Below are 24,200 nucleotides of genomic sequence, written 5' to 3'. Positions count from 1 at the left end.
TATACCATCTTCTCAATGAGAAGACTTTGCTCTTTCTGTAAAATGGATTGTATCTACTCATTCATATTATTAGAATTTATTAATTAAAAGAATTTTCTTTTTATAACAGCAGAACAAAGTAACAGCTTTTATTCAGATTTTTGCATCCCTGGTAGATCTTTTTAAGCAAGGCTGTGATTCTGAATCTTCTTTTGTGTCTGTCTTTTTTTTTTTTTCTTTTTTTAAAGAAACAAAAACCCGAGATCTAAATTCTATTTACACACTAGTACAAGAGCCAAGCTTAACTCTCAGAAAGCAAGTTCACTGTTTAGTGCTGAGCAGTTAGATGGAATTTGTTTTCCCTTGCTACCTTTGACAGAAGTGGCTCACAGATTATAATATGCTATTGTTGAAATACCATTTTTCAAAGTAGAATAAAAAGAAACACTACTTTTAGAGTACCGTATTATCTCATAGTTCATAATCTCACAGTATGGTCACTGTTAATTGCACAATTAATGAAAGATTTTTTTTAAATATGTGAAATTCTAATGATTGAAATTAAATATATATTCCAAACCAAAGCAATTTTGGTTAAAGTGTGCAAATAATTCATCACAGTTCAAGTAATGAACTGCCCCTTTCATTATTTAAGGCCAAAACATCAAAAGTACATTTCTAACTACAGTAGCCATTGTATTTCCTAATCTAATGCCTTCTGCTTGAAATTTTGTCCCCTTTTTTCCTTAATTATTTTTGTTGCCATCTTTATGGCTCCTTTTAATGTCAAGGTAACAATAATTACTATAGCAGCTGAAACCATAATCATCATTTATCAATGTATCTTATTCCCAAGTCTTGATTTCTTTCATGAATAAACCGATTGATGAGGAAGAACTAGAGAGCCTCAACCTAAAAATTTTATTTTGCATTACCACTTGTACATGTGGAAAACTCGGGATAATCAGTCATAATTAACCACAGATAGGCATTTAAATAGCACTGTCCTCTATGTGGACACCATTCAGAATTTATTTTCCTGCTCTATATTTAAAAGAGCAAATCATGAAATGAGGTTGACAAGAAATTATTAGTACACTACTTCACACAGCTATATTTAACCATCTTAAAATTAAATATCACAAGACAGAAACAGGAAAAAATATTTGAGGTGAAAATTCAATTGCAAATGCATCTTCTGTTCTGCATTGCCCCCCTAACGTTCAGGAAACAAAACGAACTGCAGCATTTCTTAAGGACAACTTTAAAAATGACTTAACAAAAAACATTTCTGGCCCTCTCAACTGGAAGTACTTGAAACCATTTAAATCTTTACAACCCTTTGTCATATTCTACAAAATAGGTTCTTGGGGAGAAGAAAGTAAGTCTTTGGAGATGTTTGTCTCTACTAACATCATTTTGACATTTATGACAACAACCTCAAGAAAAACAATTGAACCATGAATGCCACAAAATATTTGGTATTCTTCCATTTATCTATTACACTTATGTAAAGAATAGGCACATTTCTGAATCTAATTTTCAACTTGAAAATATAAAATTCAGCATAAGATCATGCAAGCAGTACAAGCTAAGCATATATGTCCCTCCTGAGACATATTAATTTTAACTGGGTTGTGATTCTGCAAACTGAAAATCCATGCTGGATGGAACCCCCAAAGCTTTTGCAGTGACTTGTGGATTGCAGATTTAATGTAATGACTTACTATGAAAGTGTGTCAAATCTAAACATAGCCTGTACAGCCTCAGTGCACAGTATATGAAAAGCATTAGTGAAAGGAAAGAGTTAATCACACTTTCAAAAACAAATTTTCATTGAAATTATTTCTTGTTTAAATAGTTCTAAATATCATTTACAAATACTGTGAAGAACTATGTTTACAGCAGAATGGAAAGACTAAGAGATGATATCTTTATATAATGGTATATTAAGAGAGTTCTTTTTGAGAGTCTTAACAGACGACCATGTTAAACTATTTCTAGACATATTACTCAACCTTAACATTAACAAAACCAGAACACTACCATGTTACTTCAACACTATAATAAGGAAACACATCAGCAGATGTGACCCCTTGATTTCTTAATTTGATAAGAAACCTAATAGTGACCTACCCTCACTCCCCCCCAAATGAGACTAAAAACAAAACGCAAACCCCACTAATAAAAACAATACACTAAACTGAAAAACCTCTAATAAAACAAATCTGAAAATACCTAATGCATTAAGAGTATCCATTTATGCAGATTTCTAGGTCATTTATATGCTTTAGAAAGCTTTACACAGTGATTTTTGTTCAAAACCACCATTTAAATAAAAAATTACAACATGTGTATCCCTTTAAATATAAAAAAAAACACTTAAAATTTTAACAGGTTCCTTCTATTAAAAAAATGCTGTTTAGAAGATTGTGGAGATGTTGGCATTATGTTTTAAAATAAATTTCCAAAAAAAGGGGCTCATATATTGTTGATTACTGCACATCTACTTGACAGATACTTACACAAAAAAGGGCATCAGCTGAATAAGAGTCTCTTTTTTGGGACTGGCTGTGAATTCTGGTACAGTTTGAATAATTTTGTTCATTACATTCCTTAGGTAATTTTGTAGCTGCTTGCGTCTTTCTTCTACAAACTTTGCATCCTAAAAATAGAAGGGAAAAAATGTAAGTGGTGCAAAGAATGTTTTTTCCATCCTATAATGTCACTAAACAGTCCTAATAAACCTCAAATTTGATTTTTTAATGATCTACGTTTATTATATCTAAAGAAACATGTTGGCAAAATGTAAAGAACAAACGCATCTTGACTAATTCTTAGAGGTAAAAGAAAAACCATGCAACCTAATAACAAATAAAATCCCATTTCACAAAGTACCCACTGACATGACGCTGACTTCTCTCCTCGGCAGCAAAAGGTTTCCCTTATGGACCAAATACTTCTATGAATAGTAGAAGTCAAAGTCCTAGGAGCTTAGCAAGGTTTCCTTCAGCGGCATAAGAATTTTTTTCAACTTCTTCTGGGATGCAGAATTACTAGACTTCACAGAGGGTAAGAGTGACCCATCATTCCTTCAATTTGTTCACAACTCATCCATTTCAGAGGCTGAGTACACAAACTCCACAATGGATTCATATTTCTCCAGCTTTATCTAGTATTATATTAATAAATTATTATTTTGTTAAGGAGTTTTCAAACAGTAGATGGTATTTTAAAGACTAAATCACAACTCTCATAAAAGTTTTTTTAAGTTCCTATATCCTCAGGATTTTACTCTATACTGGCCCTGAAACATGGGAATAACTGTGTAAACTGCACACACTTAACTTTTTCCTGTGAAGAATCATAATTACGGTGAACTATAATACAAAGCCCACAAACATATCACACTAATGTAAGATTGCTATAGGGTCACCACAAAAGCAGATGCTGACTGGTTTGTGCTGTAGGCAATGAGCTTTATCTCAAAATGCAGGCATTCTGACCACCTAGTTTAAATGTTGGAGTATGTTTTCAGGCATGAAGCCAAAACAGTTATTAGATAATTACAGCTTTCAAAGGAAGATTATCATCTACAAAATGTGTCTGTTCAACCTGTATTACTAATGTATGCAAGAAATATTGTTGAAACAAGTCCTGGTATCTTGCAAAAAACAAAACAAACCAAAAACAAAACACAGAACAAACCCACAAAACACCAGCAGAAAAATAAAAAAACTTTTGACATGACACCAGATAATTTCATTGTATTAAAAAGTAAAGGTTCAAGCCACACTGCCATGCACGTGACACAAGTTTGAAGATTATTCCGTCCTTGGATAGATCACACTGACTCAGTATCAAAGCAGGGAAGATCCTTTCAGCTAAGGAAGCTTGTTCTAGCGTTCTTAGAACCCTTACTGACGTTCTTCATTCTGTTCTTATCTCTCCTTTGGAGAAATAAGCAGGACAGCAATATTTTTAGTAGACAGAAGAAAATAAGAAGAGATTCTGAATGATATTTCTCAAAGTACTAATTTAAATTCATGGAAAAAAGAAAAAAGCATAAAGAAAGATCTACCAATGTTAACTAAAGTACATTTGCAAATACAGGCAACCAAGACTTACATTCTACAAAAACTCATTCTTTTAATTAAGCTTACTTTTAGCTACAACATATATTTTCTGTCTGATAAGCATATATGCAATGTTTACATTTAGGAATTTTAAAAATTTTCCATCAGTGCAGCAATTCATCCCATCTAGCCAAAGCCTTAGCTTAGAAAAGCCTTTCACAAGTGGGCAACATTTTCCCTATTGAAGTATCTACGCCTAGTAGCAAAACAACATAGGACGTAATTATGGTTCCACTGAAATCAGGGACAAATTATCCTCTGGATTCAATTAAGTCAGCATTTTACCCAAACGTTAAGAAAAATGGTTAAATTCACAGAATCTGCCACAGTTCTCTCTATAGCAGGACTCCCATCGCTATGCTTATACTTCATAGATCCTGCTTTCCACAGTAAAATATTTAAACAGACAAACACCATCTTCCTAATATTTTTCTTTTCCCAAGTTATAGTCATAAACAGCAATGTACATATAAAGGTACAATACGAATCCTGTATACTAAAAATAGCCTAATTTTTGTTATTGTATTGTTTTGTATTGTCTTGTATGGTCTTATCTGCATGTGAGTTTTTAATAATGTGTAATTTCTGAAGGCATTCATACTTACAGGCTTCAAAAAACTAGGCGGTGTGTGTGATATTTAATAAATCTAAAAAAATTCCAAAATACATACAAATACATTTTTCATATTTTCTAAACGTGAACTTGCAAGGATGTCCCACCCTGTTTGACACTCCAGTTTTAAATACATGTAAAAATTAGATCAGTATGAAGAAAAAACCTGTGTATTTGCTATACACAGTTTGCTATTTCTTTCCTTTCATCGCGTAGTTCTTCAGTACCAGTTTACTACACATACACACACACACTGACACCCCCCAAAAATTTTGTAGCAAATGAGTCTGGTATTAACTGAATTTACTAAAAAAAAAAAAATTCTGAAAATTCTTAGAAACTGATATTTTATTTAAAAAATCTGCATTATTGCCACTTCACGCAACCCACCCCACAGCATCGCTCGCCCAGTACTCCACAGTTTGAGCACAGTCACTACTCAGACCCAGCAGAGCACCAGCTTGCTCAGTGCTCCACTGTACTGAGGAAGTCTGGACAAATATGCTGAACAGAAGTCTACACAAGCTGTTGAGAAACGTTAAAGTAAAAAATTTTAATATGTGGAGACACATTATATTCGAATGAAGCGGAACACTAATAACAAAAAGTAGGTCTAGTACAGGTCTCCTTTGACTAATGTTGATTGTATTATTTTTCCTCTTTTCACTAAAATTTTTGATCCTACTGCATTCTTTGACTAGCCCAAGGAACAGCTTTGCCTTCTTTTCCCTCAAAGCATTTCAAGTACCACATCGCCACATAACAGGTCACAGCAGTAGGGATGCTGATTTGCTCCCATCACCGTGTGAGGCAGAAAACAGAGAAACTTGGCGAATCACAGGATGCCCCCATAGGAGACCCTCGAGAAGAAGACATGGTGTGTGGAACAGCTTTGGTCCTGCAAGCGTTAACCACACCAGTAACAGGGATGGCTGGCCTATGGGACCAGTCTGAATTAGAAGCAATTCCTCCCTACAGCCCGGCTTTCCCTAGCTGCATGTAATGGAGATACGAGGAGCATTGCTCTGGCCTACAACTCCGCTCCCACACCCCTGCTAATGCAGACAAAGCCTTAACTCATAACCGCTCCGAAGAACGGGCCGTCCCCCCACTGCACTTTCTAGATTCTGGATTTGTCACTTGATGAGCTTTTCCAAGCCCCCAAGAAAACTTCCATTTTAACTTCCATTAAAACTTCCATGTTTGTCAGCACTTCTTCAGTTTAAGTTTTTTGGTCACAAATCCTCAGCAACAGTATTTTTAGTGAAATCGTTGGCAACTATATTAAAATGTGCTCTTCTGCAGAAGTTACTTTCTTCTAGATTGACTCATATTGCACACGTATTTAGATAAATATATTTTCTTTCACAGGCAAAAATACTTTGTGTTATAAACACAAGCCAAATGCTGAATGCAGGTACTGCTCATCCCTTATGTTAACATAAAGAATCTCATTAACTACAGATAACTGCACAAAGTAGTTTTCTAATTAAAAATGCTGTAGATACCACAAGGTGCTGGGGGAATGCATTTTTGCTGTTTATAGCCAATGACATCAGCGCTTATACACAATTATTTTTCTGCCATTTATTCAAGTGAAATATAAAAATTCTCAAAAATTACACTCAGTCTGAAAACGACTAAGAATGCAATTTTAGCCTGATAAAAACTTGGTCTCTAAAACAAACACTGGATGATCTACTGTGAAATTCAGCACATATATTATGGCCCACCATCCTTTAGCAGAAGTAATACAAAGCCAAGTCAAAATGGTCTGTACTTTGCCATAATATGTTCACCTTCCAACATCGGGATGCCGCTCAGAGGAATTATTTTGCTATACAGTTGTTACTGCCAAGTAGCATTAGTAATACAGACTTTTTGTCAGAAAGTGGTAAATATAATAATTGATAATAGAAAAACACAACTGGTTCAGAGAGCCTGGGCAATTTTTTTAGTCTCAAATTATAAAAAGGTAACTGTCACGCTTTTTGGGCCCAGTTGTCTGTAACTGAAATATACTTAGTATTTGATATTCTGACTGCTAAGTGATGTTCTCACTTACAAGCAAAACCTAAAGGGAAAGATTCTCATTTGGAGTTACATCAGAGAGACAAAAAACATTTTTAGCACCTAACTTTGGGGATTGTATGTGATTCTATCTGTGAATATAGATCTGCACATGCATATATCTATTCACACAGCAAACAGCAAAAAGATCTCTCCTTAAGATTTAATATACAGATTCATGTACTTACCATTTGCTTGACCTGCATGGATCTTGAGAACAAAGTAATTCTGTCTAAACCGCAACTACATAAAGTTTTGCAACTTCTATTTTTAAAGATTAGAGTATTAAAAAAGTATTAAAGTATAAATTTAATACTAAAGTATTAAAGATTAGATTATATGGTTTAGTTTTTATGAAAATCAATGCAAGCATGGGAAGATAAAGCAACAGTCATGAATAAATGCACACTTTGTCTTATATGGTTCCAAAAGGAATCTTGCTTTTAAAAATGAGTGGGTATTGATGCCATAGGTTAAAGGCAAGTAGAATGAGTATAGTGGGTTTGAATAATCAAAACAGTCATTTAACCCATTAGAATCCAAAGGATACTGAAGATTCTTTTCTTCCTTCTTTTTTCTTCTTGCTTCATAAAGGCCTCAAGAAGCCTTTTTAATTGCTGGGAAGTTTTACCTGCCTTTATCATGTATGTTCATCGGGAGGGTGGGGGTGTTTGTTTTTGATTTTTTTTAAATGCATTCACAGGCATTTGCTGTGGACAGACAGCTGTAAATTCTGTTTTCAAATCTGGCTATGAAAATGAATTTTTGAATAATTGCAGCAAAGCTACATTTTTGTTTCAAAAATACATACCAAAAAAGGCACCAAAAGCAGCAGTATGCATTTTTATTTGATTCCTATACTTTCAAGAACTGCGTTAATAGGAGACTAATCATATGCAGTTTGACATCATTACAGAAAAACAGACTGTTCTATAATAGGTTTTTCTACATTTGCAGTATAGAACGTACTTGATCCTTCCATAACCAGCTTGGAAGCACGTGTTTTTAAGCGCTTTCCTGAGTCAGGTCCTACATGCTGTTTCTGCAAATCTTTCCATGAAGTGTTTTCAACAACTGGCTACAGTTTTATTAACCTTAAAAATAAAGGCTGACTCCCTACTTTCAGTTCTCTTAATTGGGTCCAGCAGTAGATTGACTGTTCCCAACCAAACCTGAAATAATGTTAGTCTTGTAAACATCTCCTACTCTGTTCATGACTTAGCCTAATCCTTGGTCCCACTACACTATAAAGAGCAAAGAGCATCTAAAAAAGTCAGGAGCTCAGCTTTCACAGATTTAAGATTTCATTTCAATTCACAAGATAAACTCTTTGGAACCGTATGTCCTCAGTTGAGAGACTGTTTATTGACATCCAGGGCCACTCTGTAAAATCAAAAACCCTACCAGGTTCTTCATTCTTTTTCTCCCCTACTCATCAAACCAGTAGAAATTTCACCCACTTCTTCCCTAAGAACCAGCAAGACACACTCATAGTTCACCTGATAAACCAGAAAAAAATCCCAACATTGTTTGAGGTACAACTTCGAACAGCAAGAAGACTGCTTTAACATAAGCAATGGAGCAGAGGATGTTGAAACCAACTAACTCTGTACCTGGAAACCAGCTCTGAATTGACCAAAGAGGAAGTCTCACCTATTCAGCACCACTTGACTAACAATCCATGAATATATCCTGTGCTAGGAAAGGGACTAGTTCTAACCATAATCTACTGCCCCTCCTATTTGATTAAGAGTCTCTCTTCCCCTGCTAAAAGAAAGGCTAATATATACTAGAGGGACTCAGTTATATAAGAAACATAGACAGATCCTGATATACCTCTGTAGCGCATCTGGGATATATTTAGCACTGATTTATGCAGAATACACTCATACTATACACAAATTGTTAATGCAGACTCAACACACCAGTATGCACCTTCAATTTGTAGGCACTAGTTTTCTGAAAAATAAAGCTCCTGCAGTTTCTGCACAAACCACTTTCAAAATTATTTTCTAACCACAGCCCCAAAGCATATATTTTTGATTAAGAGTCCACAGAACTTCAGCTAACAAGCAAAATTGCTTCTGATTGCAGAAGCATCAAAACACATCTGGGGAAAGTATTTCATTCTCATTGTTTAATCTGAAATTAATGTCTCCCAGAATATTTTATGAAACTATCTTTTTGACTGAGAATTTGCTAAGCTTCTGCCCAAAGCAAAATGCTAATATCAAATTACAAACTTCTAAAAATGAGAATATATAATGGAAATCTTGATAGACTCTCAACAGATATTAGCAGATGATGATCAACTATAAAAGTAAAATGCAGCATTTGACATGCTATAATATTTTATGTTACTCTATTTTGCAATTTTTCATTACAGGCAGAGTTCATTACAACTTGCAATTTGAATTGTTTCAGCCTATTGCTGGTCTTTCATATACACATATGTAACAGATGGCTAAACATTGATATTCTTCATTATTAATGGGACAGCTCACTTAGGATGTTTCAAATATTTTTCATGAGCAGTTGAAAAACAGTATGATTGCCATGGTAACCTGCCTTGATTTAGGGACAGATAAAACCCTTCTATATTCTGGGTTTGGTGCTGCTGCAATCAACATAAAAGGCACTGCTTATGATGTTCTTACCACTATTTATTATTTAACTAAACTCTTATTGCTGGCACTGAAAAAAACCCAACTCGGAGCTCAATCCAGCTCCACTTAACAATCAAAGCAAATCCTGCTTTGGACTTTAATGAGAGCTGTACCAGCCTCTGTGATACCATACAATGAATCCCTTCCTAAATACAGCTGACAACAGTATTATTAAAAGATGAACCTGTAAACACAAAAATAAAACCAGGGTATTTTAGTGTAGCCTAATATTTCTTACTATGTTGGTCATTCAATCTGAAAATTATCTTGCTAGTTTTTGTCTATTTACAAGACACCAAACTGTTAACCTCAAAATGAAGCTGGAAATCAGAGGCTTAAATGGGACCTAATTACACATTAAATTGTTGAGTCATTCTAAAACTGTTTCGTGATTAAAGAATAGCTAGCTAACAAGTATCAAGTTTTGCAGATTGATAGGCTGACATCTTTGCAAAGATCTCAGTGAAACATGACATGAATACACTCATCCACATATATCCTTCAGCAACTATTGCACTGTTAAACAGTTTTATGGCAGTACATACAGTTTCCCTACTAGATATACTGAACACCGCCATATTACACCAAAATCATCTCAAAAATCATTGAAATGGTACTCCTTAAAAGTTCAATCCTGCTTGGAACATCAGTTTCTGTATGGCAGGATCAGGCTAGCAATACACAACAAAAAGAGATAGTACATAAGAGAGTACATACATAAACTGGCAATCTTATGTGTTATTTCCTTCATAAATAGTCATCCCACCGTGAGATTTTTTGTACATTTACTGTTCAGTGGAACAAACAGGAATTCAAGAGGATGCGATACAGGGAAGAAATCAAGGAACTGTCAGTTTCCAGAAGAAATCTATCCTTCCTTAAACAGAGATTTACTACATAAATATAATTATTAGTTTGTGCTTCTCCTACTCAAATAGTTGATGCATTTCCATCACCAGCTATGGCTTCTCTTCAATGACACCAGAAAGTAATCCTTATAGAAAAGTTATTTAAGGAGGAATTGCTGCAAATCCAAGTTCAGTCCAGCACAGACATGTCCTGTCTATCCCCTCCATCTGGCACAAGGGGAGAAATGCAACGTTTTCATTAGCATTTCTAATTAAGTGGCACTTGAGGTGCCTCCCGCAGGACTGCACAGAGCTGCTCAGGTCACACTACCTGCTCAGGACAGAAATGGTTGCTTGTAGCTGTGCCAGCCATCTCAGGTGGCCAGAAGAGCTGCATGCTCAACCTGTGCCTGCAAGTGTGGGTTTTGGTTTTTTTTTTTGTTTTTTTTTTTCAAACATTACTTTCTGAAAAAATCCTACCTTTTATTTTGAGTAACAGGTTCATTTATGTATGACTGTGTCATAGCTACCTAATCATGCTAAGGTTTTGTCAATGCTTTCTTAGAATACGATATTGCAATCTATGCACCCTGTAAGCCGGCCCAGAGCACAAGCACATAAGTGTGTTTGGACAGTGGGAACTTCTCGGCCCTATCAAAACAATAGACACTCTGTCCCAAAATAGTAAATCTTGGTCAAATTATGTCTAATACCTCTTTAAATTGGTTTAGGTGTTTTAAGAATCCTGGAATCAAATATGTTTCTTAAGAAACCTAGCATTTTCAATCCAGTAATATTATCCATATAAAAGGCTAAACTCCCCCCCCAACCCTAAATTCCAAAAAATAAAAAATGTTTTTTTCCAAAAAGAAAAATGTGAGCCATGTGTCAATTTTTCAGCTAGTCCAGGAATTAACTGTTAATTAAAAAGCAACAACAGAAAACTTCAGCCTTTAGCAAGACCCCTAGGTCAAGCAGTAAATGTATGATTTCCCAAAATCAGACCACTTCATTAATACATCAGTTTATCACTCCAAATGCCAACAGTGAGATACAAGATGGTCTTTGAATTTTATTTCCACCCAAAACACTAGATGCTTTAATAGAAATCCTTTCAGTTACACTGCGATGGGAGCATTCTATTTTCTAAAATAAAAACTAAATGAGTGAGAATATTGATTTCCACTACACCTTATTTATAGTGCCTGCATGTAAAGATATTTTACATAATATAATGGGGGAAAACAGATTTTTCCTGCAGAAAATGTCTCTCCAACATTTAGCATGCTCTGAAGTATTTAATATTTAGTTTTTTCCACTTTTTAAAAGAACACTGAGTATATTGAGTATTAGCAGCCCCTCTAAAAACTATAGAGCAAAGATTAGAATTTGCTGATATTTATAAAAGAATAAATTCCAGGAAAAAAAACAAGTATATTGATTGGTACAGAAAGAAAGAAATATGTAGATAAAATAATTTCAGATTATTTTCTTATTATATTTAGGGAAAGGAGGTTTTAGTTTTCTTTCCATAATTATGCTTCCCTGATTAGGTCTCCCTGAAAGGAGATTTATTAATCCAGGTAACTTGATAATTTAGCACCACCCTCACAGTAAGAAATACATTTAGAAAATTATTTTTATATTTTCATTTTATACCAGAAGGCTACTAGAATACATAAAAAAAAGCATGAGATGTTATAGAACTGCAACATTTTTCTTTATCTAGCAATTGTCCAAACAGCACAGTGTGTAAATTACATTTATTTTTCCCCCCATAAGGCCATGATGCAAAAGGGTTGAAAGCTAAAACCTCACTTTGAAAATCAAGAATAATGTAGAATTTAAGCATATATATAATCATATCATCCAATAAACAAACCAAGTAAGCATCGAAGAAAGCAATCCTTAACTCCAAATAATTAATATTTGATTTAAGGATTATTTCCAGAGATTTTCCCTTTTAATAAATGCATTCTAATTATGAACCACCAGAGAGACATAATTTTCTACTAACTCTATTTGAAGACATTGGATATCAAAGCTTAGTACTAAGAAATACTATCTAACCCACTGTCCCAAAGGCAAGAGCTGGAAGTTTTACTTTCTTCTCTGACTTCCTAAATCACAGTTCACCATGGCACTGGTCAAGTCTGGCAAACTAATCTGATGAGGGGTAGTTTCTATGAGCTACTGAAACCCATGAAGTACGTAAGCACATATATCTGCACTTTTGATTTCAGCGCAACTTAAACATGTACTTACCTAAATTTTAGGACATAATGAAGTGCTTTGCTGAATCAGGACACAAGAACACGCAAGCCTAACATGAAAGGACGTTCTTCCCTCAGACTTTCCAAAGTGACATTCTTTTTGAATCATCCTCTTTCAAGTATTCTGTATTCCTGTTGTTATTGTCCATTTACCAGCTAAACAGAAATCGGTACACTTCCTATTTTAAAATATGCATTTCCAACAGTGCCAGTACATTTACCATTAGAATCACACTTGTTACCACGGCAATAAAATTAATGTCAGGCATATACATGCAACTTGTGAATTAAGTCCTTTAAACCATAACAAGATGCTTCATGTCAGTCTAGAATTACTGGTATTATTATTATTATTATTATTAAACTGATGGTCTAGGATATTTATTAGATCGGTAACCAAGTTAGAAAAAGAAGGAACACAGATCTGAAAGAGAAGCAGAAAATTTCAAACCTAAGTAGAGCAACTACTCTTAGCTCTTGTTTCTGTCAGTCTGCTCATCTATGAGTCAACAGCGTCTAAGATCTTCACTGGATCGTAATAGCAAGATACACAGTATATCAAAATTACAGTGAGCATCAGACAATAGGCACAGAATTTTGAACTACATTCTCTGTTGCAAATTTGACTGATTAATGGCAAACACAAGTACTTTCTTAGGAAGGCAGAAATTTCTCTATTACATATGTGAATAACCTTAATAAAAAATGATGTAGCATCCCCTGAAAAAACACATCTCTTTGTCTAGTTTCCCCACCGAAATTATAAAAGCATTGAAAAGTGTGCTAGATAATGAAAGAACCTATAAGCACTTTATATGCTTCATATTCAGATGGCCGACAATCAGCTACGGGGTAAATGGACACAGTTTCGAAACGCTTGCCAAAGAAAAAAAATTGGAAGTTTCCTTTCTCAAATACCTGTCCTATCAACTCATTCACTTCTCTCCTTTTCTCAGCCCCATAGCAGCTCTCTCCCATAGAAGAGTATCTCCACAGAAGTTAACGAGAAAGTCTGCAACCCAGAACTGTATTTTAGATACCTACAGGTATAGGAACGCTTCCTTCCACACAAACAATGGAAAACAATTGAGAAATAGGCAGCAGGGGATCCCTCACCAGAATATTCATGAAAATGCAGTGGCCTACTGACCTCTGTCTCTAAGCCAGAAAGGACTAATGCAACACAAAACACAGCTCCCCTTGGGCAGCTTACTGCTCAACCCATGAATGCGAAGCATCATGCACGACAGCACTGCTTCCTCGGCCTGTGTGGTGAAGTGACTTGAAGCCTTTTCCCTTGCTTCTCTTCACCAAACCCAGAAGGGCTTCCTTAGGAACCTTAGTCCTCTCATTTTCTTCCTCCAAACATGTTCTGTTATCTCTTTCAAAGGTGAGTTTAGCAACTTCATCACCAGGTCTAAAAAGCAGCTTTAAAAGTATACCTGTCTGAAAAAAACAGTCCTGCTGGCCCAGAACAGTAGATCACCTTTTCATGGTAAAGAAATAAACAACATGGGTTACACATCAATGCCATAATACGAAAAGCTTAAGAGCAAAAATATTAAAGTTAGAACTGTAATTTGAACGGCTTCATATGACTTCATATACATACATATATATACATATAGACACACACGCACACACTGCCAAACAACTCTTTACCTGATAAACTTAAAAAAACAATAGCCATTATAAACATAGGACACACAAGCAATATTCTCTCCGTTTCATTTATTTGCAATAAAATCTTTACCTTCTATAGCTTTTAATTCTAAAGGGCAGTTACCCTGAAGACTGTCTATAACTTCAGCATCTTCAGCAATGTGCGAACACACCAAATGCTACCACATAGCTACATCAATTGGGAAAACCCCCCAAATGTCTGCACTGTTCATACAAAGGCAGGGTTTATACTGACTTAAATGAGAGAAAGATGAAGTTCCTGGTGAATGGAACATGCAGAATTACAAGATATCTTCCAGGAACCTGACAGAAACATTTAGGATATGTACTTACATACATATAAATTATATTTTGTATTTATATATATATATAGTGCATACATATTTCCTTATATATGTGCGTAGATACAGATATCTTTTAAGATATATGAAATATATTTACAAACTTATTAAATAACTACACACACAAAATAATCCACAATTTAGCTAAGTCACTGTCAGGTGAGAGAGACAGATTTGTTATTAATCTAGCATTTGTGCATGAAACAGGATTTATTGCTATAACCGAAGATGGCCAGAGAAACAGTTTACAGACTTTGGTTGTGCAGGCTAAAAACGATGAATGCTGCTGCACTCAGCATTTTCTCCTAGACAGACTACTTATTTTAGATTTCAGTATTGTTCTTCTGAGGCAGCTGAGAAGTCATGGCAAAGTCACTCTTCTAATCTTAAAAAAAAGTGCTGTGTATTCTTTTAATAAGGGGTATCTGATGTTTTAAATGAAAGCAAAGGATACCATGCAGTGAAGTCAGCACTGAGTGGAAAGGTATCTTATTCAATTTATACACATTTAGACAATCACTGAATTAACATCTTCAGTAGAAGCAAAGAACCATTTCTATTTTGATACGTCCTTTATTGGGACCATACCCTTGTAACAGGATACTTAATTAGATGTTTACTTAGTTCCTGAAATCCATTCTTTAGGTGTTATAACCTGCCAAATTCATAAGTAGCAACTGAGCTTAAGGACTTTGCAACAGTCAAACAAATTAGAATAACAGGTCCCAGAAATCCTCATGCATTATTACTTAACTCTTAATCTGAAAGCAACATTTCAAGAAGTGAGACACCAACAGAGCATCAAGAATAAAAGGCTTGGAAATTAAGGGTAAGAAAATTGCTTCATCTTAAATGAAGAAAGAGAATTTTTTTATACAAAAGCATAAAGGGATCCCTTTGCAATCAAGTGTTATGATCATAGGAAGCTTCTCCTCAGGAGCTTTAGATGTGGCCTACATAACTCAGTACTCTCTAGACTTAGAGATGCTTATGGGAGCAAATCAGTCCTTTAGACATTAGGAACCTGGCAAGATGGCAGTAGTGGCAAAAAGACTTAAACCATGATGACAGAAGTATAAACTCAAAAGTTCCAAAGTACCTTGAGGCTACCTAAAAGCCAAAGATATATTTCATGTAAGAAAAATCATGGTTAGAAGTTACATGCGTTGTTACATATGTCTGCATAGAAAACATTCAGCAAACCAAAAGCCACACTGACATAAGAGGAGCATGTTTAAAATTACAGAACAAACAATTCAAGTGTTAAAGATGCAGTTCAACTTCATAAATGGTACATAAATTGATCTGCAGTTTAAAAAAAAAATCAAGTACAAAAATGTATGATGAGTAACTTTACTAAGACGACACTTCTCTTACAGGCATAACAGGAGAGAACAAACAACTTTCTCCGTCTTCTATTTTCACTCTTTTCCACAAAATCGATGAAGGAAGAATACCTATTCTTCTAAGGACTACTTGTAAAGATTTTGACAACAATTTGCTAGCAGCATGGAAAGATCATTCATACAAAAGGTACAGCATGGAAACTAGTAAATAAGAAACTTAGTATGTGTATAAGCATTACTCTTATCATTTCCTGTCAAATTACGCACATTAGTAATTAACTATTCTGATTTGATTCAGAACAACATTTAAGTCAAATTAGCTTTCTTACTGCTTTTCATTAGCTCTACCTTGCTACGTCCAAATGTTTAAACTGAGATCCTGAAAATAAAGTTACCAACCTGAAAGCCAAATACACTCTTCTTTGTAACTGAAAGATTACTTGTCAGAAGTAGAACTCTTTCCTCTTCCTTGTTCACTTTCTACTAATAGGTGACCATATTATGACAGTTTTCTGCACTTTAGACTCATGTTTCTCAAGTTTAAAGCTAGCTTCTAGCCCTAGATACATAAATTTGTTGAAAGATCAAAAACAAACTAAGATAAATTGTCTTGACTTAAGCCAAACAAGTGAAAGGTACAAATGCATAAAAAACATGATAATTAGAATAATTAATAATATTAGATTCTTAATCTATTGTTTTATGATTGTTCAATATTTCACATTTCACTACTACTGATGAAACTGTATCAGCAATAATAAACATTAGATTTTCTCATTTTTAAAAACTCTCATTCAGTTAAAATGCTGCTTTCTTTTTGCATTTTGTCTGTGTCAAACTCTAACTTTTCATTTGAACATGATCTCCCTGATTTCTACTGTAGTAGGCAGGAAAATTAATAGCACTCTATAGTTTTTTTTCTACGTGACTGTCCTTTGGGCAAATTCCCTCATCAGTCCTCCAGTATTTTGCATAGCAACCTACTGGATAGTGTTTTGTGACTTTTTGCACCATTGGTTCAAAGTCATTCCCTAGAACGTGGTGTCCTCTTTGTGGTCTTGGAAGTTCCCTAAATCTGAGGCATATAACTGAACAACAAATTCAGTGCAGGCATCAAGGGAGGTACTGGTTACAGTAAAGCCTCTTTTAGTGCCACTAACATTTACAAGAAGCATATCATCTTAATTAGCATCACAGTGCCAAGTGCAGTGTATTGAAGATGTGCAATGAATAACATAATTCAGGTACAGACCTGAAGGAAATAAAAGCATGCAACATTTGCCAAAACTTATAAAAGAGTCAGCTTTTAGCCGTTACCAAGTGGAGGAATATGTTTTATCTATACGCTATTTGGGCACCTAACAATATACAGATCTGTAAAGGACATCAAAATTATAGACTGACCTAAACTGAATAGAGATGCTTTTGCTAGCAGAATTTAGCGACAGAAACCGTTCTTCAGGCACTGATTTGAGATCATATTGATTAATCTGGAAACAGAAAGACAGCTGCAATTCTATTAAAAACAGTATCAGAGAGAGAGAATTTCTGCTGAAATCTATCAGGACACCTACAGGAAAACATGCTTTGGTAGCCACCGAAGAGTTAAAAAACAAAAAAAAAAAATCTCTTTCAATGCTTATTACCAAACATTTTAACCTATAAGATTCTGCACAGCACCCTCATCCCAAACTCAAAGGTTTATGTAATTCCAAGACAGATATTCCTACATGAATTATTTGATTTTAAAACTGAAATTTTAGATCTTCCCATTACTTCAACTTTCTCTAGCATGAAAATGAGTGTCATCTCAAGCCAATTAACCCATCTCAGGCAGTCAGAGAGTGCAATGTTTTCCAAGGGGCTACTATTTCTGCTGCATCTATAGGATCATTGTTCATGAAGCATGATCTATCTTATTGCACAAAAACATGCAATAATCCTGAATGCCATACATACCACAACATGGCACTGATAACGGCATTGTTTAAAGGACAAGAATTTGCCTATGCAATATGCTGCGAAATAAGCTCCTGTGTGATATATTGAGGTAAACCCTTGGAAAGCTGAGGTAAAAACACCATTACATGACTTGCAGCAGGTTTCCAGAAGCATAACTACTGATGAATGCCAAGCACACAACTGGCATATGTGTCCTCACAATACTTTTCAGGGAGTAAAATGGATAGCATCCATTTCTTACTGTAAAGAACAGTTACTTTTTCTAAGCATCTGATATGAGACAAAATGATCGCGGTTTTATGCACAATTAAGGCAAAATTTAAGCACAGCTAAAGCACCGAATGAAAATGCAATATAAATTTTCTAAAGAGTTGCTCAACTGTTAATGTTTTATGTTTCAATTGTACAACTGAAGTTATAATTCAATTAGTATTTAAAATAATTAAGGATGAAAGAATATCAAAAAGCTCAAAAAAAGATTTTTATAATTTACTGAAGTGACTGATACTCCACCACTTCAAAAAGGAAAATCGGTTATGTAACATAGAAGAAAATACATTATTTCTATTATAAAATTATCCAGTAGAAAAGGAATGAAAAAAATGTATAATCTTCTAATACATGAAAAAGCAGAAAAAATTCTATAAGCACTTTCATTTGGTACTTTATAGCCAGTCAGCAAGTATATTAACTCTGGATTTTATGTCAAGTAAACAGAGCTACAGATTTTATTGATAAATTCCATATATACATACATCACCTCTTCTTATTCTAAATTATTTACACTACTTCTTACTTCCTATCATGTGTGCCAAGCTCATCTACTCATTTTTATGGGAGCCTTGGGGAAATTATTTGAATTCAGATCAGAGTTACTACCTTTAAACATTCACAATCATTATTCACTTAAATTTGAATGCCATTAAGGAATTTGTAAACTTGATTTTTTCCTCTTTGGGGGGGAATTTCATATTACTTCATATGAATTAGCAATGGTGATTTTCCTTCCCTACACAAAGTTGCAAGAGAAATTAAAATAGAATGATCCTGACATTTTACCAACGCAAGTAATAATGTGGTCATAAGCCAAACATGTCATGAAGATATGAAATATGAAGATCTTTTGGCAAGTATCTTACTCATTATTTCAGCCTCTTTTTAATCATTAAAACTGTTCACTATAATTATTACTTTTTAGATGTTTAAGACAAGAACCAATGATATTAAGGCACATAAATGAAAAGAACAAAAACCATAAAATCCAACACAGAAGGAATCAAATTCAGTTAATGTTAGGAATGATGATTTAAGTACTCAGTGGTTTAGAATGTAAGTTTAAGTCATAAGCATGATTTGAATCTCAAATATTTTACTGATGTTAGTTAACTAAATTTTTGGGATTGCTCCTTGACTGTAAAGATGAATTACTCTGATTACATTTCTTCTCAGTCCTTACTAGATTCATGATGTATATTGCAGATATTTAACCTTTAACTTAAGCTCTTAAACATTTTAAAGTTTCAGTGATTAAGGATTACATAACCTTTTTTGCTAGTGACATTTTCTTTTTCAGTGTCTTTTGAGTACTAACAACAGTTTTACTGTTTGTAATTTGTCTGAAGCTACAACAGATAAATAGCCCGAGCTTTCAGAATGCTAACACCTACTTTTTCTTATTCAGAATTATTTTTTAAAATAAAAATAACCCCAAAATTGGCATTTTATTTTTATTCTTTTCAGTTTAATAGGGGAATGCTAACAAATTAACATCGAAGCAAATAATCAAGTGCTGGTATACTGTGTTCTTAACTAATACATATGAATAAGTTATGGAATCATAAAATATGTACATACACGTGTGTGCATACACACTTTTTTCAAAACAGCCTCTAATATTCACACTGTTCCCCAAAATAATGTAAAGTTTTAAAAATTTTCCAAAACTGCTGTGAGCCTTAGCCAATGTGTGTTTAAGGAAAACAATATCTTAATAAAAGAGAAAAGGAATTAAAGAACTATCATTAGACAATAAAGTTAAAAGATCAGAATGACAACTACATGGCAGCTACTCTCAATTGCTTGTTAAAATCTACTACTTTCAGTAAAATATCTAGATTCACTAATTACAAAAAAAATCAAATCATTTAGTCTACAGAGTGGATTATCTATATAGGTGAGAAACTGATAAACTGATTGCTTACGTGTATTAAATTGCAAATGTATCATAGAAACTGATAAATACCGTTACGATGAAATAGCAGTGAAAGGAATAACTTAGTGGATTAAAAAAATAAAGGAATAAGAATGAATAGTTACCAAGGCTGCAACACTATATTAAAAATTATTCAATCAATCAGAAGCTGGGATAGAGGGGATAAGACATTAACAGAAAATAGCAATTACAGATGGAGAACTAAGACACGCAAAGACCCAGATTTTGGGAATTATGCACTGAAATACTTTTAAAAAACTTGTTCAAAGAATTTAAAATAACTGGTGAACAGCACAGGAAATTTAAGGAATTTAGATAGATAACTTTTATAGTTTATAGTAACATTGCAGGAATCCCTGAGTGGTGTTAATTGTTGGCATTTATTGAAAAGAATGGAGTAGAGATTCCATCTTCTATACACAGCTTTTAAGTACAGTATTTTGGGTTCTGTGTATTTGTCTACTGTGTATGTCATCAGTATGTCATTTAATAAACAGTTTTCTTTCAGTGAGTGCAAGAGTCAGTGCAATAATTACACAATAAATGAGCCTGCAGCTGATGAGGAGAAAGTCTGTATAAAAATAATAGGTATTGCCTAGCAGGTGTAAAAAATTTTTTTTTTATGATAACCACCTCTTTCTTTTGTGTGTAGGCAACTTTTTTTTTTTTTTTTTAAACTCCTCCTCAACCCTTACTGGTATTAGGTATTCTTTTAGGTACCTTGTTTCCAATGGCCTTTTTTGGTGGAAAGTTAAAAGTCCTCACTTGCTGGTATTTATTCTGTAATTTATGATGCAAGCTTCTGAACTCTGCATATCTTCGATACACATTCCATTCATCATCCTTTATTCTAATATAAACCTGCCAAACAATAGACAAAGAAAGAAATAATTTAAAGACAAATTGTTGAATTAATTTTGTCTCTTTTATTCTTTAAAGCTCACAGCATAACACCTTCACCTTTATGATGCAATGGTACCAGGAGTTTCATGATCAGTTATCCATAGAAACATCTGTGTTTGTGCATTTACTGTTTCTGTTCAACAGGTCATTAATCTAATTCTCTCCCTCCTTCCCTCCCCTTCTTTCATTCTTTCTTATTATATTATCAAGACAAACTTATCTTCCTCATCATAACAAGATTCTGGGACAACAGTGGTAGGGCTTTTCATTACCATGGTTTCCAGCATATTCTACTGGCCAGCAACCAAAGAAAAGAGATAATTTAATACCACTAAAAAACTGCTTTCTATGTATTCAATACAGTTTTGCAACTTTGTAAATTAGCTCTGTAGCATCAGAATTGCAAAACATACTTCTATCCAAAAGCAAATTTTGAATCTTAATTTACTTTCTAAAAAAGCATATTTGTAAAATTAACCAGAAATGTTATTGTTTGGAAAATAAACGCAGTTAATTCTTTTTGCTTGCATACAGCATTAAATATAATTTAACAGAGCTGTAGACTTTGCAATTCTGTTTTTTTTTTTTGCCACAATTATTTCATGAGCATATTACCAATTATATGATAAATAACCATTTTCTCTAGGAAAACTTCATACAGAAGTAACGTACTCACAGAACGCTAAGATTTCGTGCATTACTAGGGAAAAACCTTTCCTCACACCTTTAAACTGTGAGTTTAAAAGAATGGAGGAACAGCATAGCTCAGAAACAACAAACCAAGCAGCAAAACTCAAGGTCTGGAATCTTTGATTGCATGATCTTTTTCTAGGTGTTTTCAGTAATACCTCATTCTCTCTCCCCCCTCACCCCCCCCCTTTTTAAAGGTATTAGTGATCTAGAATTGATGGCACAACACTGCCTTTGTTCTCCATCCAAAAGCAGTAAATTAAATTGTAAGCTGAGTACCAGGAAAATGCTTATCTAAAAAAGCAATGCTAGTGACCATTGCACAGAGAGTGGGCAATACAATTGTATTTTCCTGAGTATAAGAACTAATGACATTTGGATTTCAATATGGTTGATTCCAACTCTGAATTGAAGCTTTTCATGCTGACTGAGACAGTCATAAGGTCTTTCTCCTCCAGATTTGCTGAGTCCTAGAAAAAAAGCAAACTTTTACTAAGGACTCACAGTATTTGAGAGGAGATCCAGTCATGTCTACTGAATGCTTTCTCCCACAAAAGTAGCTTATACAGCCTTTCTTTGCTTGGGGCTTGTTAAGAATTCCTCTTATCTCTACAGACACCTGTTCACAAAAATGATAGGCAAGTAATTACCTTTGAAATCCCTAATTCTCTACCCAATATGCTTGAAACTGACCTATCGGTGTAAGGACCTTGTAGTCGGAGTCAAAGTCTTCAATAAAAACAGAAGCTTTTAAAGACTGAAAAAAACAAAGATTAACTTCTATGGGCAAGAAAGACAAATAGCATAAGCCTCATTTCCTCAAAGGAAAAAAGGCTCAAGACCTATAGAGGAAATAAGAACAAGCAGAACAACAGCAAAAATATACCAACTAAATATTCTAAAACAATAGATTCGCTTCATGTATAGCTGGCGTGATTTTCAGCATGCTTAGCAGCTAGCAAAGCTACAGAGCTGCCTGACTGTAGGACCTACTCTTTATTATTTCATCCAAATTCACAAAATAGTTCACATATTCAAAAGTCACAAAATAGTTGAGCTTGGAAGGGACCTCTAGAGATCACCCCCTCTTCTCAAAGCAAGTTGCTCAGGACCGTGTCCAGTTGTCTTTTGACCATCTCCAAGGAAGGAAACTCCACAACTTCTCTGGGCAACTTGCTCCCAGTGTTCAATCACCCTTAGAGTAAAAAAAAGTTTTTCTTGTATTTAAATGGAATTTCCTGTATTTCAAGTTGTGCCCACTTCTCATCCTGTCATTAGGCACCACTGAGAAGAGTCTGGTTTTGTCTGATTTACTCCCTCCCATCAGGTATTTATACACATGGATAAGACTCCCCCAAGCCTTCTCTTCTCCAGGCTAAACAGTCCCAGCTCTCTCAGCCTCTCCTCGTATGAGAGATGCCTTAAATAATTATTGTGGCCCTTTGCTGGACTCGCTCCACTTCCCTTGACCTACTAGCAATGCTATTCCTAATGCCTAGGATGCTGGCAGCGTTCTTTGCCACAACGGTGCATTGCTGGCCCATGTTTCATTTGGTGTCCATCACGACAGGACTCCCCATATCCAAGCTGCTTTCCAAGCTGTCAGTCCCCAGCACGTACTGGTGCATGGGCTTATTCTTCCCTTGATGCAGGACTTGGCATTTCTTTTCTTTGAACTTCATGAAGTTCCTATCAGCCCATTTCTCCAGCCTGTCAAGGACCTTCTCAATAGCAGCACACCCATCTGGTCTATCAACCATTCTTCCCAGTTTTGTATCGTTTGCAGACTTGTTGAAGGTGAGAAGGCTCTATCCAGAGTCTAGCTCATTAATGAACACGTTAAACAATATCAAACCCAGTATCGATGACCAGGGCATACCTCTGGGGACTTGCCTCCAGCTGGACTTTGTGCCACTGATCCCAAGCACTATTGTTTGGAGGCACTGTTACAGTAAGGATTCCCCCAATTCATTCTGGGAGAAGACTACCAATTTTGAGAAATTATTTTGCATGTTATCCATAAAACAGTGAAATTTTAAAGAAAAACGCTTCCCACTTGAAATCAAGAAGACGTCACCAGAAACAGACAATTTTGAACAAGACTTCAGAGGACAGTCATCACTAACAAAATACAAGATTTTCTAACAGACACCATATAACTTCTAACAAGTTATGAATATTTCCTATAGTGAGATATTATAATACCAGATTCTACTGGATTAAAACTGAAGTGCTTGGTTACCACTGTAAATCATTTAATCATTTTTGATGATGATGAAGAGAAAATGAATACCACAGTTCCAAAGCTGGCACACCTAAGAACATGAGGTGTTCGGAGTATCGTCCAAATGAGTTCCTGTGTGCACATGTAAACAAAAACGCAACTGGTTTTGGCAACAGGAATTTAGATAGTGTAATGGTGGAACTACCATAATAATTCTACAGGAAGTATTTAGATTTCTTTTCCATTTTGAAAAT

General features: G+C 34.7%; 1 protein-coding gene across 5 annotated transcripts in view; it reads right to left on the bottom strand.

The window, feature by feature from the left end:
• Positions 1 to 24,200, bottom strand: part of SNX29 (sorting nexin 29) — a 159,678-nt gene that overhangs the window by 37,194 nt on the left and 98,284 nt on the right. For 4 of the 5 annotated variants that reach the window (XM_026096345.2, XM_026096344.2, XM_026096346.2 and 1 more), the window contains 2 exons: positions 20,850 to 20,990; positions 2,505 to 2,644 (listed from right to left, as the gene is read on the bottom strand). In XM_026096345.2, coding sequence (XP_025952130.1) covers positions 2,505 to 2,644; positions 20,850 to 20,990 — 281 coding nt within the window. The remainder of the gene's footprint in view (positions 1 to 2,504; positions 2,645 to 20,849; positions 20,991 to 24,200) is intronic. The other variant, XM_026096348.2, reaches the window with a different exon arrangement.

The sequence above is a fragment of the Dromaius novaehollandiae genome, chromosome 14 (assembly GCF_036370855.1).
Source record: "Dromaius novaehollandiae isolate bDroNov1 chromosome 14, bDroNov1.hap1, whole genome shotgun sequence".
NCBI classification, from domain to species: domain Eukaryota; kingdom Metazoa; phylum Chordata; class Aves; order Casuariiformes; family Dromaiidae; genus Dromaius; species Dromaius novaehollandiae.
This window is presented reverse-complemented; position numbering and strand designations above follow the sequence as displayed.